Here is a 17,005-nt window from a genome sequence, read left to right on the forward strand (position 1 = left end):
AACTCCACATACAAACTTCACTATTTCAGATTATTAATGAGCCCCGTTCCAATCGTAAATCCACAGGACTTCGGAAAAACACCTGAAGCACTCAGCCTTCCGTCTTCTAGACAAACAATACCACCTTTTCCACAAAATTTACATTTCAACAAGGCCGAATTTCAAGCCGAATGCTAATTTTTCTAATGCACTTTGTTAGTAAGCCTACACAAAACAAGGAATCACTCCTGTGTATCCATCAAGACGGGGGTTTAAAAGGGTTTACCGAATTCCCAGGGCTCAGGCCCGAACCACCAAAGAAGTGGCTCTCCGTTCTACCGCTTTGATAATCAGTCAGCCCCCCTCCCCCGATACTTGGGAAACCGACCAAACACCACCGCAAATATACCGAAACTTTTAAACTGTTACTTAGATAATGTTCCCACCTTCCTCCTTGTCACACTCAAAACATTTAAGAACGAAACAGGATTGCAAGATGCACCGCCGGGCCCGTGTATTGGGCACCACCAATCAACATTTGGATAAAGCAGCACTTCTTTTCGGTCTGTCATGCGCTTCGTTCATCTCCGGCCGCTCCCCTCGCAGAGAATACGGAACCGCGGATCAGAACTCCGCACTCGCTTCGCAGCGATGCTGCGTCTCACTCACAACACAATCACGCAATCACACAGAGAGGCCCCTTGCACTCTCGCTCACAAAATAACATTAATTGTAAGATAGTATTGTACTGTAAGGTTCCGTTTTCTGGCCAACTTTCTTGATCTTCTAGTTCATACTGTGGCCACCAAACATTACAGTAATCAACCAGTTTACCCTTTTGTAACTCCTGCCCGAAACACCCCTCCTTCCAGTGTGCTAGTAAACAGCCGAAAGGGGAGGATCGCGGTACCGAAGCATTACCGCCCAGAATACTTTTAAGTTTTTCCATTATCAGCTATAGCTTTTACCGAACCGAACCAGATGCTGAGCCTGCAGCAAAACCAGACCACTGATGCCGAACCTGCAGCGCTTTCGCGACTGTCTGACGGACGGCGCCTAGGCTTACCACGGGAATTCCCTAGCCCAACCGTGCGTGGCTTTCGCCGCGTCTGACCGGCAGGCTCCCAGACCAGATCGGTACCGATTACCAGAAAGCACCTTTTTCTTACCCTTTCAGAGGTACGTTGTGAGCAGCGGGGGTCGGTCGCGGCCGATGGCTCCCCGAGAAACTCCTCGGTGCCGGCTGGAGCGTGATCAGTTCGCGAGCCGCCTCAGCAGTGCCCACGAGGTCCAATCTGGGTCGCCAAAATGTTAGCGTTCATGAAAACACATAATCCACAAAGTGATTATATGAAGGTGCTTTATTAGGCGCCGGAAGTTAGGGGCATGCCTGCCCAAATCTAACTTCGTCTGATTTGTTCTCTTAGTTCTCTTTTATCTCCTAAGATACTACATATGCATTAGGTTTCACAACTCATCTATGCATATTCATTTCCTAGCTCCACCTAGCCTCGCTTCGTATGCTAATTATCTTATCAGTCCTTCTGCGCTTGCGTATCACTCTCTGCTGGTCGTCCGGGTGGTCGTCGGGATGAAGTAAGATGTCTTCATCAGAGTTGAACTTTTTAACCTTTCCTTCTCACGCATGCTCTCTGAGCCCTTGGTCTCAGTCCAAACCGCAAGGTTGGTTTGACCCAGTTCCCAGAGTCCAAGAAGCCCCAGTTATCTAGATGTCTTGCAAATTGAGCATTCTTTTAATCCTCCTTACTCCTCATCATGAATTGGTGCATTCTCATGTTACCCGTGCACATATATTTTGTATCTTCCAAGCGCAGCCTCGGAACAGTACATCGCAAATGTAACATACTAAACAATATTGTATTATTTCTTCTTCTATTACTAACACTGTCAGCCTTTACAAACGTGACTTTGCAGTAGTCTTTTAGATTTCTCATCACAAAATGCACTTGAATACAGGCTTAATGGATATTTTTATTCTATAAAGTTGTGTGAAATGAAATGTTAGGAGACTGTTGGGACAAGGAGAGTGGATATTGTATCTATAGTTTAAATGTTACTTATATGTTTGTTTGTAGTTATGTCTGTTTCGCTAGACTGGGATGCTTTCTTCTTTCACTCTTCAGGTCGTGAACAAGATTTTTGCATGATGTGCACGATGGAGACTCACATTAACCAGGCCCTGCGTTGCACTGTTGATGCCATCGAGCCTACGCGTGTTATCAATAATCTCAGTCGTAAGTGGCTTCAGATGTGTTTCTTTTTCAGCATCTTGTAATCTTCAAATAATTATTTGATGTGTATAAATGGTTTTAACACTGTAAAGAAGAGAGATTTTAGAAACAGGAGAATTACTTCATTTTTAAATGAGGTGAATACTATCATCTTCTTATTTAGGAATAGGACAACATTTCCGTTTTGGCAGTCAAGAAGACGCACACGAGTTCTTGCGCTATACTGTTGATGCTATGCAGGAAGCGTGCTTGAATGGAAGCACCAAGTAAGCATAAACAAATTCACTTTTATACGTTCTCTAGCACCTTTTAGGCCTTTATTTACTATCAAAACTGAAAGTCTAGGTCATCCTTGGTTTTCATAAAACTCTTTGAAGAGTTAACTGTGTGCCTTAAATCTTCTGAGGTCTGATTATAATTTATTTCCAGATTGGACAGATCTTCTCAAGCTACCACCATCATTCATCAAATATTTGGAGGATTTCTAAGATCAAGAGGTACTTTTAAAAATATTCCTGTCCTTAGAACTGATCTGTGTCTTTTGTCGGTAGTAAAGCAGTCTGTAGTTTGTCTGAAGTAGTATCTATCGACAACTTGAATGTGGACAGTTAGTCTCCTTCACGTGTTGTTAAGCATTTATATTTTGCTTCCAGTGAAGTGCTTGAATTGCAAAGCAGTTTCGGATACGTATGAGGCATTTCTTGATATCACTTTGGATGTAAAGGTAGGAGGTTTTGTAAATATAATTCATGATGTTTAAGTACATGTATAACTTTCTAAATTAAACTTGTTTAACTTAAAAAACCAAACCACGTACAATGTTAAAATATAAGAGCTTGGTGGTGGTTAGAAAGTGGATTGGACTTTGTCCTTCTGTGGAACCCCTGTAAATAGTCTCCACGTCTGCATTGGGTTTAAGGGGAAAGAATTTTATTGCTGCACAAAGTATAATACTGTCACACTTCTTTGTTGTTCTACCTCAATATACGTCTAATTGTTAGACTGCTGGATTTGTTGCCAGTATTGATGACAAAGCACACTATAGATGCTGTCTGCGTTACTGGAAAATGATTTGTTTCAAAGTAGAATGACTTCCAGGTGAGGTAAACGCTGAGCATGCTCTTTCTGCCTCCTTCTTGACAGTGCTCATAGTAGATCGCTTAAGTATGTATTAGTCAGGTTCTCTTATAAACTCCTAGCGCGTCTCTGGAATTTTGAATTTACAGTGACTTTACGCTCTTCTCTCTCGCTCCTCTAGGCGGTTTCATCTGTTACCAGAGCTCTAGAACTATTTGTGAAACCTGAAGAGCTGGATGGAGAGAATTGCTATAAATGTAGCGAGTGAGATCATTACTAATTATGTCTTAATACTAGATATTAGTTTTATATATTGCATGACTTAGAGCGTAAGTTATCCTTTAACTTCATTTAGAAATAAGGAGACGCAGCTTTGTTGTTGTTGTTGTTGTTGCTTCATTTCGTAGTAGTGGTGAGCTGAAGCAAGGAGCTATGGAGAATGATTTGGAGTGGAAGGCAGCAGCAAGTTCCTGCAGGTCCTAGCGTTCACTGTGAAACAAAGTTAGATTGAGTGTCAGGGAATGTGAGCTGGCTCTGTGGTAATGAATGTTAGCAGCCTGTGCTGGCTCTCTAAACAGCGTCTTGCACAGCTCTTGAACTGTGAAACCTGTCGATGTGGACTAATGTCTGAAATGAGCTCCCTTAAGCCTAACCCGTGCACAGGGAAAGCCTATTGAGTTCAGGCGCTCTCTGTGCTGATCAATATGTAAGATGTTTCTACGTATGTGAGAAACAATTGAACATTTGCATAAGATGGTTTGGCAAAACAAGCTGTTAGTCAAACATCCCCTCAGAAAAGCACAGAGTGCCCGGCTCAGTTCTGTAGGATTCATGCCTGACCCCTCTAAATGAAAAATGCAGTATCCACTTCTTGTTGTTGGATACTAAGGAAATTAGGGTGTCGAATCGAGAGCGTCCAATAGGTTATTAAAGCAATTTAATCCCAGGTTCGTCTTGGCCTGCGGATCCTAGAAAGCAACATGCAGCGTATTCAGGATTCTCATAAGTGATGTCTGAGGAAGAGAAAGAACTGTAATAGCACCTCACATCTGAATTGCATGGTCCTTCCTTAATGTGCTCTTTGAGGTGTGATCGGTTCAGTCACACTTAAAGCCAGAATTTTCCGTCTTTTTGTGAGTTTAAAAGGAAAGGCCTTGCACATGTACAGTACTTTTTCCATTGCTGATGACTGTTATTAGTCTTATATATAACTCATCTTTAATATTTTTTGTTTATATTTTATAACTCCCTGGTAATACGCTTTCGTGAGAGATCCTGTTCCCGCTGTGCTCTGAGTTGTTGGTAAAACTTACCTTCTTCTCTGTATTAACAAACGTGACAAGCAGTGCATGGGTTTATGAAAAGAAAAAACCAAACATATGATGCAAGTAAATATCATTCAAATAGCATAAGCATGCGTGAGACATTAAAACGAGTTTGTTTTGAGGGCAAAAAAGATGATGCTTTCAAACACTTGTCTCTGCTTGTTTTCAAGGTGTAAAAAGATGGTTCCTGCATCCAAGAGATTTACCATACACCGTTCTTCCAACGTTCTCACAATATCACTGAAAAGATTTGCAGATTTCACAGGTGGAAAGATCAACAAGGTATATTTCCCGCTGTAATGCAACTTTGTCATCATGTAATGGGACATCCCCCAAAGCTGAAAGTTGTTAATATTTTCAGACAATAATTGTAGACTAACGACTATGGCTTATTCTTTCTCTTAATATCAGTAAAGTTCCTGCTTGACAAGAAGCATATACTTTCCTCTGAGAAGGCTAATTCATCAGAAAACAGTTGTCTGCAACTTCTAGTATTAAACGTTGCTTATGGGAAGACTTATTTTTAGTGAATCAAGAGATATATTCATATAATTCCAGTCTCTGTTTTTTGGAAGTGTTTTTCTCTGGCTAGTCCGCGAAGTACTCTGATATAATTTTTCTATCTTCTTGGTCTCTCTTTAGGAAGTAAAATATCCTGAGTATTTGGACCTCCGAGCCTACATGTCTCAATCAAGTGGAGAACCACTCATCTATGCCTTATATGCGGTGCTGGTGCATCATGGTATCAACTGTCGCTCAGGACACTATGTATGCTACATAAAGGTAGAAGTCAGCATCATTTCTAACAGGGTAAAGGTTGTGCTGGCAAACCAGTTCAAGTGTTACTAGTAGTACTGTTTCTAGGGAAAAAGATTTCATTATATGTTTATTTGACACGTGTGTATTTTATTGCTATCTGTGATTTCATTTGGAAAACATGCAATTCATCTAAAGATATCGTTGTCTTTATTTGCAGGCTGGTAATGGACTTTGGTATCAGATGAATGATGCAAAAGTAGTCCGTACTGACATTAAAAGAGTTCTTGGTCAGCAAGCTTACTTACTTTTTTATATCAGGTAATAACAAGTATTCAAATGTGTTCAGAAGAGATTTACTCTCCTGTTATTGATACTTTTCTTTTTGCAAGTGTTTTTCTTTCTCTCCCAGGAAAAGATGATTATTTCTCTAATTCAGTTCTGTCTAACCTGAAATTCTCTGTCATTTATTATCTTTTGTTGCTTGGCCTTAAACTGCAGCACTTGTGTAAATTGCTGTATATGTGTTATCTGTAGCTGGCTAATTTAGAGAAGGAGAGAAATGAAGGCCATCTGTGGTGTAAGAATGAATTATTGCTCTGAAAGTGATAGTCATAGTAGGAAGACTGTTACCTACTTTTCAGTTTGTAGTCTTGGCTAAGTCTTCTGTAGAGAAGGCTTCCATGTTGTATGAACTGTTCCTATAAAATTGTAAGATGGGATTTAATCCAAGAGTAGGCCGAAAGAAAAACTAAACTGAGATCACTGCTCTTTTCTGAAGGCGCTATGATTTGACGCTCGGAGAACGTGCTTTTTACTTAGCAGCACCATCTTATCCCTGTTCATTCCCCCCTGGTTCATTAGCCCCCTGGGAGGCTAACAGTAAGCAGGCTGGATTTCTGGGACCACGACTTCCTCCTCATATGATTAAGGTAATTTAGGGAAGCGGGAGGGCAGATAATGGCACCAAACGGACAGTGGGTTTGGGGTTTGGTGTGGGGTTTTTTGTTTGGTTTTTGGCATCTTTGTTTTGTTTTCCTTCCCACGCTGCAGCTGTCTTCACAGCCCTCATGCTACAGCCAGAGTCATTCAAACAGTGGTTACTGCTGAATTGCGCAGCCATGCGACTCCACTGTTTATACCTCCTAGACAGCTTTGTAAAGCACAGAGAGCTACGCTCTTTGACAATTTAAGTAGAGTGTACTAATCCTCGAATCATTTAAAAGAGGACTTGTTTTTCCTATCGACGTCACTTTAGCTAAGACAGGGAAACCAAATTGTCTTATTCCTGAGCACCAGAACAATTATTCCAGGCTTTTTGGGGTATGTTTAAAGGGGAAACTAAATATATTTGGGAATAGCTTTAGGTAATGTTAAGTTGTTTGGATGGTTTTCAAAAATGATGTTAATTTGATATCAATATGCAGTAAACCAAAAGCAGGAATTAAATACACTTATGGGACTTGCATTTATCTTTTAAGGGCAGTGTTTTTTGCTTTTTAGGTGTTAAGACCATTTGTAGAAATACTTAGTAGGAGAATGACATGTTTAAAAATGTTAAATGGAGTGTTTCCATTAACCCGTCTTGCAATTTCTTCTTTTTAAATACAGAATTCAAGTCGTTTAAATGGAAATGGATCCATAAAAGAGGATGCAAATACCACTGGTGTCACCCGAAAAAGGCCATCTTCAGCACCACCAATGGCCTGTGTTCAAAAACAGGCGATTACCAGGCCTTCAATTACTGATACGTCAAAAAACCAGAAGATCACCATCAGTATTCACAATAAATTGCCTGCTCGTCAGACTGTGTCACAGCCTGACTGTCTTAGCAGTGCTGTGGAGGATGAAGATCTCTACAAGGCTGTTCCTTCATCCACAATCACAAATTCGGTAAAGCAAATGAAGCAAATACAAATACAAAAAAAAAAAAAAAGAGTTTCTGCTGAAATTTTTGTGGAGCCAAAGGTGAATGGAAATCCTAAACTCAGCTCTGATAACACAGTCCCTTACGGTGCAGAATCTTCAGGAAAATCTGAGGAGGAGTCAAAGGGCTTATTTAAAAGGAATTGCAATGCAATGTGGAATTTTGGTTGGAAAGGTAGTCCGTACATTGCAGAATTCCCATTCTTCCTGTCAGAATGCTGATGAAGGAAGATCCCAGCATGAGCTGCCAAACACTGATTCACTGAATGGTGCTATTAGTTTAGTTCATGAATCTAAAGAAAACGGACTGAAACTTGATGATTCCACTTGCCAAGTTGAACCTGTTAAACCTTGTGAGATGTTCTTTTCTAAAACAAATGGATTGCTTGAAACATAGTAGTTTGCTCCATCGAGAATTTCTCACCCACGATGTATTCGGGAGTGTTTATCATGTTCCTAATTCAGGCGAAATGCTGAGAAAACACAGCACAAATTTGATCGTAACCCTTTGTGATATTATGCCATTAGAATTTGCAGAGCTGAGCTGACATTAGAACTTGTCAGCTTAAGCTGAGCTGAGATAAAAATTCTTAAGTTTCATAAAGTAGATTTTGGGAGGTGAGTTGGCGTTATCTTTGAAGTGTAGATAATGCATACAACCCAATGCGGTCTTGCTTAGCATTTAATGTAGAAATTCTGAGAAGACTAGTCCTCAGCACAAATGGTATTTTTTCTGTCTGCTGACTTGTGCGTTTTAGTTGCAGATGCCTGGAGCTATGCCTCCAGTCCCTCGAGAAGTCATCATGGAATCCCTCACGGCCAGCCAGCTGAACAGCTTGTCAGAGGAAATAAGGTAAAATGAGCACAGTCTGATTAAGACAAGATTTTATGGAAGTTCATTGCGGTTTTATCTGTCTACTAATACTATTTAATGGAAGGATTTAAATCAGTAGAATTCCGTACTGTATGGCCAGTGTTGCGAACAGAACTAATGATCGACACTGTGCATAGCACTCTGATGCAGGCTGGTGCCTCACGGAGAACTTGTGTTTCTTCATAGAATGTTTTTCCATTTTTCTCCATTATCTGGAGAAACATTGGCTGTTCCCCCGTCGCCCCCACCCCTTTTTTCTCAGAGCAGCAGGTGGAGGGAGACGGAAACGTGTTTTTATTTTGTGCAGTGTCCCGGGACCTCCGAAATCTACTGAGAATGATGAATACCTTGAACAGTACCAATGTGATGACCGTGGAGACAAGGAGAAACCAAGAAGATCAAAAGAACATGAACTGATTTCAGAAGAAAATGTTTTCTACATCAAAGAGTCTTCTGAGACTGGTGAGAAATTGCGGCAAACTTCCCCTCTAAAGTCTGACAGTGAATGTAGTTCTAAAAACCTTTCCTCCTTAGCTATTACAGATAGATGCCAAGATACAAAGGACGAGACTAAAAAAACTGACAAAGAGCGTTACCAGAGAAAGAGGGAACATTCTCCTACTGAAGAGAAGGAGAGTCAAAAAGATGGTCATTCCAGCAAGAGAAGGTGCTCTGGGAGTGTGGAAGTTGTTAAGCAAAAGCGTCGCAAGCAGGAGTATTGGGAGGGAAGGAGGTACAGATCTTCCCATAGTGAAAGGAACAGCCCTGATAATGGCAGAAGACCAGTAAAATATTCAAAGTACAGATCTCGAAGCAGAGGAAGATCAGAACAAGATAGCGCTAGATATTACCATTCCAAAGGGGAAAGAAGTTGGAGCAGAGAAAGATACTATCAAGATGAACCACGGAAATGGGAAAAATGTAGCTATTACAAGGATTACTATTCACCTCATGCAGCAGGAGACAGTAGAGAGAGAAAGTTCTCTCACGGTGATAAAGACTTTGACAAATTGACTCAGACTTACTCCAGCAGGTCACATAAGCGTTATCATTACAAAAGCAGATGGCCTCAAGGTTCCCTCTTGCGAGAGGAAGATGTACATCACTTTAGCACACCCAGAGCAGACTCACATCGTTGCTCAGTAGCTCAGCAACATTCTGGAAAACATTCGCGTGAGAGACATGCACTTCCACCTGTGTCAGCTCATTTGGAGAACTGTCGCCAGAAAAAGGCAAAAGAAGGAAACAGAAAAAGACAATATACTCGTGCAGAAGGTAGTGAAAGTGAAATAGAAAGGCAACGCAGAAAGGTAGAAAAGGAGCTTTTAGGTGGTGAAAACATGAAAAAATATAAGAAGTTCTAGAAGAAAAAGAAGTCTGAAGATAAACAGGGAGAGAAGGATTCCAAGTAAGCAGGGATTCCAGCCTAATCAGCATTTTTTTTCCTAATTCTTTTCTGGGTGCTTCTCATGTTTTGTTTTTTTTTTTTCATAGTTTCTGAGTTATTTAGATAGCATAATCTGGCTGGGGATCATGACTGGGGATCATTAGGTTGATCAGTGAAGACAGGAAAGGTATTGCTGAATTGTGTCAGAGCACTAGCTTTGGACCACGTAGTTCGAATCACATCTGCACACCATACTGGATTAGGTTAAAATATTTTTTTTTTTTTTACTTGCACATATTCCAGAACTAACCATTGTTAATGATCTGTGTACCAACCAGGACCTATGGTCCTTCAATCTGAGGGCTTAAGTTTGCTGCATCTAAAGGAAGTTACATGTGCACAAAGTACCACAAAATAGCTGACATGCGGCAAATCATCGCCTGTGGTAAAATATATAAAGTTTCCTGTATGCAACAAGTGCCACATCTTTTTTTCCCTTTTTAACTTGCATGTTTCTTTCAGACTTTATGATTTGTATTTCTCTGCGCTCCACTTTGACAATGCCAATCGCAAGCGTAACAAAAAGAAGAAAAAGGAGAAACATCAGGAAAGTGAAAGGCTTCTTGGAACACTTAGATCCTCGTTTCCAGAAGAAAACCCGGGAGAAGAAGGAAGAATCCCATCCTCCAGATGGCTCTTTATGAGAGCAATGCAGAAGTGAGGGCAGTAAACAACCTCACAAGGAAGGGAAGCCTTCCAGTGCAGGTGAAAGGAAGAAACATCGCATCCAGCGAGTATATTAAAGGTAAGCGGCTGCAGCATGTTTATGGGATTCCTTTTAGATTAATCTAGAGATTATCTAAAACAGTCTTTAAATGCTTGATGACTGAACAGTCTGCTGGATATTAAAATATGTTTTGAAAAATATGTTTCAAATGTTGTTTTTTCAGCGGTGTGGGGAGAACAAATACAGTGGCTATGAATATTTTGGCTATTATTCAGAACAGCATGTGGAGGGATATGTAAACTATGTAATATGTACAAATATGTACTATGTAAAAATCCTGCTTTTTTTCTCCTTTTTGTTTTTTTTTTTTTTGTCTTTTTCTTTTTTTCCCTGCTATTATAGGTTTAAGAATATAGAGGAATGCGCTGATGGAAGCCATGTAAAGAGTCTCCAAATTTGCATTGGGTTTAAGCGGAAAGAATTTTATGTCTGCACAAATTATGATACTGTCATACTTCTTTGTTGTTCTACCTCAATATACATCTAATTGTTAGACTGCTGGATTTGTTGCCAGTATTGATGACAAAGCACACTATAGATGCTGTCTGCGTTACTGGAAAATGATTTGTTTCAAAGTAGAATGACTTCCAGGTGAGGTAAACGCTGAGCATGCTCTTTCTGCCTCCTTCTTGACAGTGCTCATAGTAGATCGCTTAAGTATGTATTAGTCAGGTTCTCTTATAAACTCCTAGTGCGTCTCTGGAATTTTGAATTTACAGTGACTTTACGCTCTTCTCTCTCGCTCCTCTAGGCGGTTTCATCTGTTACCAGAGCTCTAGAACTATTTGTGAAACCTGAAGAGCTGGATGGAGAGAATTGCTACAAATGTAGCGAGTGAGATTATTAACTAATTATGTCTTAATGCTAGATATTAGTTTTATGTATTGCATGACTTAGAGCATAAGTTATCTTTTAACTTCATTTAGAAATAAGGAGACGCAGCTTCGTTGTTGTTGTTGTTGCTTCATTTTGTTTAAACAACTGGTGCACGGAAATAATCCCAAACTTGAAAACGTTACATCTATTTTGGAAATCTAAGAAGAGTGGCTATTAGCTGATATTGGACTTTTCTCGTAGCATTGTCTGCACCATGGCTTGTCAAGCTTCCTAGGCGTGTAGCTGCATGCTGAAATATTCATATTGGCAGAAGTGAAAAGACATGCCCAGTAAGTAGTGGTGAGCTGAAGCAAGGAGCTGTGGAGAATGATTTGGAGTGGAAGGCAGCAGCAGGTTGCTGCAGGTCCTAGCGTTCACTGTGAAACAAAGTTAGATTGAGTGTCAGGGAATGTGAGCTGGCTCTGTGGTAATGAATGTTAGCAGCCTGTGCTGGCTCACTAAACAGCGTCTTGCACAGCTCTTGAACTGTGAAACCTGTCGATGTGGACTAATGTCTGAAATGAGCTCCCTTAAGCCTAACCCGTGCACAGGGAAAGCCTATTGAGTCCAGGCGCTCTCTGTGCTGATCAATATGTAAGATGTTTCTACGTATGTGAGAAACAATTGAACATTTGCATAAGATGGTTTGGCAAAACAAGTTGTTAGTCAAACATCCCCTCAGAAAAGCACAGAGTGCCCGGCTCAGTTCTGTAGGATTCATGCCTGACCCCTCTAAATGAAAAATGCAGTATCCACTTCTTGTTGTTGGATACTAAGGAAATTAGGGTGTCGAATCAAGAGCGTCCAATAGGTTATTAAAGCAATTTAATCCTAGGTTCGTCTTGGCCTGCGGATCCTAGAAAGCAACATGCAGCGTATTCAGGATTCTCATAAGTGATGTCTGAGGAAGAGAAAGAACTGTAATAGCACCTCACATCTGAATTGCATGGTCCTTCCTTAACGTGCTCTTTGAGGTGTGATCGGTTCAGTCACACTTAAAGCCAGAATTTTCCGTCTTTTTGTGAGTTTAAAAGGAAAGGCCTTGCACATGTACAGTACTTTTTCCATTGCTGATAACTGTTATTAGTCTTATATATAACTCATTTTTACTATTTTTTGTTTATATTTTATAACTCCCTGGTAATACGCTTTCGTGAGAGATTCCTGTTCCCGCTATGCTCTGAGTTGTTGGTAAAACTTACCTTCTTCTCTGTATTAACAAACGTGACATGCAGTGCATGGGTTTATGAAAAGAAAAAACCAAACATATGATGCAAGTAAATATCATTCAAATAGCATAAGCATGCGTGAGACATTAAAAGGAGTTTGTTTTGGGGGCGAAAAAGAAGATGCTTTCAAACACTTGTCTCTGCTTGTTTTTAAGGTGTAAAAAGATGGTTCCTGCATCCAAGAGATTTACCATACACCGTTCTTCCAACGTTCTCACAATATCACTGAAAAGATTTGCAGATTTCATAGGTGGAAAGATCAACAAGGTATATTAAGAATATACCTTAAGAATATAGAGAAATGGTCTGCTTTTATTTTCATTTTCTCTTTTTTTCATTTTTCTCTTAATATCAGTAAAGTTCCTGCTTGACAAGAAGCATATACTTTCCTCTGAGAAGGCTAATTCATCAGAAAACAGTTGTCTGCAACTTCTAGTATTAAACGTTGCTTATGGGAAGACTTATTTTTAGTGAATCAAGAGATATATTCATATAATTCCAGTCTCTGTTTTTTGGAAGTGTTTTTCTCTGGCTAGTCCGCGAAGTACTCTGATGTAATTTTTCTATCTTCTTGGTCTCTCTTTAGGAGGTAAAATATCCTGAGTATTTGGACCTCCGAGCCTACATGTCTCAATCAAGTGGAGAACCACTCCTCTACGCCTTATATGCGGTGCTGGTGCATCATGGAATCAACTGTCGCACAGGACACTATGTATGCTACATGAAGGTAGAAGTCAGCATCATTTCTAACAGGGTAAAGGTTGTGCTGGCAAACCAGTTCAAGTGTTACTAGTAGTACTGTTTCTAGGCAAAAAGATTTTCTGAAATAATCCCAAACTTGAAAATGGGATCTTGTATAAAATCTTAAGCTGTGATTGACTCTCTGCTTAAGAGAGGCCAAACGTGTACCTACTGAGAAGCTAGGTGATAAGTGTTTTTGTACACTTATAAGTGGTCATTTTGTAAAGAGACTGCTGAAAAATCTGAACAGCGCTGCTGCAGAACTCTGAATGGGGGGCTAGCAACTGTCTTAACTGATCTGGAATCTTGAGTTTACTTTTCAGTGGACAGGAGGAGAGTCTCTCAAGGCAAACAGAGAGAGAAATAACACCCGATACTCATGTCAACATAAATTTATGCTCAGAGTGTAGGTGTAGGAACAGCGTCGGTATGTATATGGAACATCGGGAGAGGAAACTATATCGGTATTTACAGCTTTTCTACTTCCTTGTCAGAGAGACGTTATCTCCAAATTAGAAATTGATGTATTTTGAATAAGGGCTGGTGGATCGGATTTATTCTTACTAGTGTTAATATTTGCTCTTGATTAGTACTTAATATCTGGTAACGCATCAATCAATCGTCAAAAATAAACTTAAAAATGTGTAAGGCTTATCTCGTTGGTCGATACAAAGACCAAGGTCTTTTCTCTTTTCTCTTTTTTTTTTTTTCCCAGTATTGTTTTTCTGTTTTCCTTCTCACTGCAGTCTTGATTTTGTTTCTTGTCCCTTAAGTATGTTTTCAATGTGTTGTTGAAACATTTTCCCTTTCAATGCGAAAAAAGGAGCTGTCACTGGTGTCTGCAAGTTGAAGACTGGAGCTTATCTGAAAATCACTGAGCCCAAGAGCTGTCACCTTAGTCTTCCAATAGGACAAGGATGTCTTCGTTTCTCAGTTAAATGCATTTTTCAGGTTTGTGTATTATTTTCTCAGGAATGGAAAGTGTGCGCACAATTTGCCAGTTGTGGGACTAGGAGTTCTCTTATTTCCTGTGCTTTGTTTAACCTGTCTTAAGTTTAATGGATAGCAATCAAGGTGTACTAGAAATCTGAAAACACTTTATGCTTTGTTCTCTCAGTCATTTTGGTATAACAAACTAGCTTATGGTTTAAACCCTCCATTAGGTTAGCATTTTCCCTAAATGTAACAAGTCCCTGTGTGCTACAGGAAGACAGTAACAAAAAATTAAGTATAGATATTCATCCTGTCATTATTCAGCTTCTGCCTATGGACACACAATTACGCTTATTTAAAGCGGTATCATCTTGAAACCTAATCAGCATGTTAGAAAGCACTTAGTTATCGGCTTTTGTCCTGGAGGGCTGAGGTTTGGTCTGTTTTGTTTTACATTCAGCATTTCCTTTTCTAGCTTCCATTCCCCTGTTGTTTTGCATGAGGAAAACATGCAGCTTTACAAAGTAGAACGGAAAGAGATGCTTTTCAGTCTAACTTTTCAGTTTTTTGTAGGAGTTTTAAATGTGGTGGGTGCAAAACAGCATAAGTACTGCTGCCAAAGTTATATTCAAACAAGTATTTCGTGGAGAAGCAGAAGAAGCCTAGGGAGAAATAAATTTACAAACATGCTCTTCATGCTCTCCTTTCCCAAGATTTCTCTGAGATATATCCCATAGTCTTTGGGTTTTGAGGTATGTGGTTCCCAGGAGTGAAAAGGAGGGCCAAACAGCTCTCCTCTCGGATCTCAACGTGCCAGGGCTTTAGTGTACTGCCACTTATGGCTCCGCTTTTCACCTGGAAAAAGCGACCTCATGCTGTAAACTGAGGAGCCCTGCAATTGTTCTACTTGTTTTTTTTTGTTTTTTTTTTTTTTTCCCCTGCTCGTATAGGCTTAGAAATGTGCTGATGAAACAATAAAAAAGCCAGCTTGGTACATCTCCTTACAAAAAAATAAATACAAACTTGAGCTCCTGATCGGCTTCATGCTGAACTCTGTGCTGTTCTTGTCGTAATCTTGGTCTCTCAGTAGATAATATGGTTTAATTACGAATAGAATCATGTGATGAAGAAGATCTCACACTGCAACAAATTCAGCATCTCAAATGAAATTTTACATTTTCCGTGATTTTCTTTCTGAGCAGAAGTGTGTAGTATCAAAATATATATATATATATATCTGTGATGAAGCCACGGTCGCAGTTACTCAGATATCTTAATAAGCACTTGCAGGAAGATAAATTGCTGCATCTTTTAGCATTATTTAATTGTAGGGTTAGAGACATGTTGATTCAACAGTGCTGTAAAGTTTCTAAGAGGTCACTTTGAAAAATACCAGCTAAATTACTGGCAAGACTGCACCCGTTCTTAAAAACAAACAACCCCCCCAAATCATCTGTTTTCCTCTTACAGGTAACTGAAGTAATCCCCGAAGAAGACAGTTCACTATCGAAAGGCAAGTTTTATTTTTAAACATTTTCTACATTTTATACCTAGCCACAACTTAACAACCAGTTAACAGTCGGTGACAATCCTGTTCAGTGTTGAAAATGTCATTCTGGCATAGGAAACAAAGGACTTCATCTTCTTGCTTTACAGCTGAATGTCTTCTACATAATGTTTGGAGAAGTGAAATCTTGCAAGAGGTTTTCAAAAATTCTGCCCGGTTTGGATGATGAAGTAAATTGCCATAGTCAGTAGATTCTGGCACTGACAAGTTCCTTCAAGCTAAAGAGGGAGTGCGATTGTTGCAGAGCATGTCTGTGTTTTGAGACAGGGACGACCACAAGTTTTAATCTTAAAATACGACATGGAGGGGAGGCTGGTTGTTCACACATTCTTGCAAACATTAATACAATCTGTCCCATTATCAAGAACAAAATTAGGGACTGAACGGAGGTCTTTCAAATACCAGTGTTGCAAAAATAGACTTTTTATGCTACTAATGTCAAAAGAATCCTGATTGTACTAAACTGTGTCTCTTCTAGCTGATAAATCAGGAATAGCACAGAAGAAAATGCGTCTGCTCTAATGCTCTTTGGGCTTCGGTGAATTCTCTGGCCAGCAGATGGCGAACTCGCTTATTCTAAACCAGTCAAAAGTATAGGGAGAAAGTAAATGTCTTGCACACATTACACAAGTCCAGGGCATTGGGATCACTGGGCTACATGAGTGAAAGAGATGTACCCCAACAGTACCCCACTTAGATACACTGCTTGCAACATAAGCAGGATGGGAGGGCTGTGCAAAGCAATTTTGGTAAATTGAGGAATTCATGTATTTCATCAAGCCTAAAGATACTAATTAGTTTCATGTGGGGGAAGGTCAGTCTTTCAAAGAAAAGAAAAAACATCTCTTAAGCAGGATTTTCTGAATGGTGGAATCTAATCTGAAAAAAGGCCACTTCAGCAGGTTATTTATTTATAGCAGGTTATTTATTTATTTATTTATTTATTACTGTATTGAACCTCTCAAGTAAGCTAGGAGCAGACTAGGAACAACTGAGGACTTGTTAGAGTGTGCCTTTTCACCTGGACTCATGTTACTTTGAATAAATTAACAAGGATAGCTAGTGATAATTTGTGATTTAAGGAAATTCCAGATACGTGAGAGAAAGAGCAGCGTTAAAGCAGTTAAATTCCTGCTCTCTCTAATAAGTGCTCTCTCTAGCCAGTTTCTGAACGCTTCTGTTCTGTGGCTAGGATTTGGTCAGCTTGACCACAAGATCACTAGTAAAACAAGGATGCCGTCCAGTCAAACCTTCAAATGAATGCAACTTACCTAAGGTCTACCGTTTGCTATCAAA

The 17,005-nt window shown here is 39.8% G+C and overlaps 2 protein-coding genes across 2 annotated transcripts; both read left to right on the forward strand.

Annotated features, from left to right (window-relative positions):
- Positions 1-2,077: 2,077 nt before the first annotated feature.
- Positions 2,078-10,171, forward strand: LOC136791066 (ubiquitin carboxyl-terminal hydrolase 42-like). The gene is made up of 14 exons (XM_066999274.1): positions 2,078-2,234; positions 2,395-2,497; positions 2,661-2,728; positions 2,885-2,955; positions 3,490-3,572; positions 4,804-4,915; positions 5,276-5,416; positions 5,610-5,710; positions 6,171-6,321; positions 7,001-7,282; positions 8,074-8,168; positions 8,497-8,651; positions 8,724-9,597; positions 10,099-10,171. Exons 1-13 carry the CDS (start codon positions 2,078-2,080, stop codon positions 9,551-9,553), a joined length of 2,349 nt encoding a protein of 782 aa, XP_066855375.1. The 3' UTR covers positions 9,554-9,597; positions 10,099-10,171.
- A 534-nt stretch (positions 10,172-10,705) lies between these two features.
- Positions 10,706-15,633, forward strand: LOC136791085 (ubiquitin carboxyl-terminal hydrolase 36-like). Its single transcript, XM_066999385.1, has 4 exons — positions 10,706-10,954; positions 12,624-12,735; positions 13,055-14,160; positions 15,613-15,633. The coding sequence occupies exons 1-3, from the start codon at positions 10,902-10,904 to the stop codon at positions 13,259-13,261; spliced, it is 372 nt and encodes a 123-aa protein (XP_066855486.1). The 5' UTR covers positions 10,706-10,901; the 3' UTR covers positions 13,262-14,160; positions 15,613-15,633.
- The last annotated feature ends 1,372 nt before the right edge of the window (positions 15,634-17,005 follow it).

This window comes from Anser cygnoides, chromosome 6, assembly GCF_040182565.1.
Source record: "Anser cygnoides isolate HZ-2024a breed goose chromosome 6, Taihu_goose_T2T_genome, whole genome shotgun sequence".
Classification (NCBI taxonomy): Eukaryota; Metazoa; Chordata; class Aves; order Anseriformes; family Anatidae; genus Anser; species Anser cygnoides.

Excerpts from the sequence above, each read along its gene's own strand:
- LOC136791066 (XM_066999274.1), top strand. The coding sequence starts at position 2,078 with ATGTCTGTTTCGCTAGACTGGGATGCTTTCTTCTTTCACTCTTCAGGT. Across the intron at positions 5,711-6,170 it reads TACTTACTTTTTTATATCAG|GCGCTATGATTTGACGCTCG; the intron begins GTAATAACAAGT and ends TCTTTTCTGAAG. Across the intron at positions 6,322-7,000 it reads TTCCTCCTCATATGATTAAG|AATTCAAGTCGTTTAAATGG; the intron begins GTAATTTAGGGA and ends TTTTAAATACAG.
- LOC136791085 (XM_066999385.1), top strand. The coding sequence starts at position 10,902 with ATGCTGTCTGCGTTACTGGAAAATGATTTGTTTCAAAGTAGAATGACT. Across the intron at positions 10,955-12,623 it reads CAAAGTAGAATGACTTCCAG|GTGTAAAAAGATGGTTCCTG; the intron begins GTGAGGTAAACG and ends CTTGTTTTTAAG. Across the intron at positions 12,736-13,054 it reads TAGGTGGAAAGATCAACAAG|GAGGTAAAATATCCTGAGTA; the intron begins GTATATTAAGAA and ends GTCTCTCTTTAG.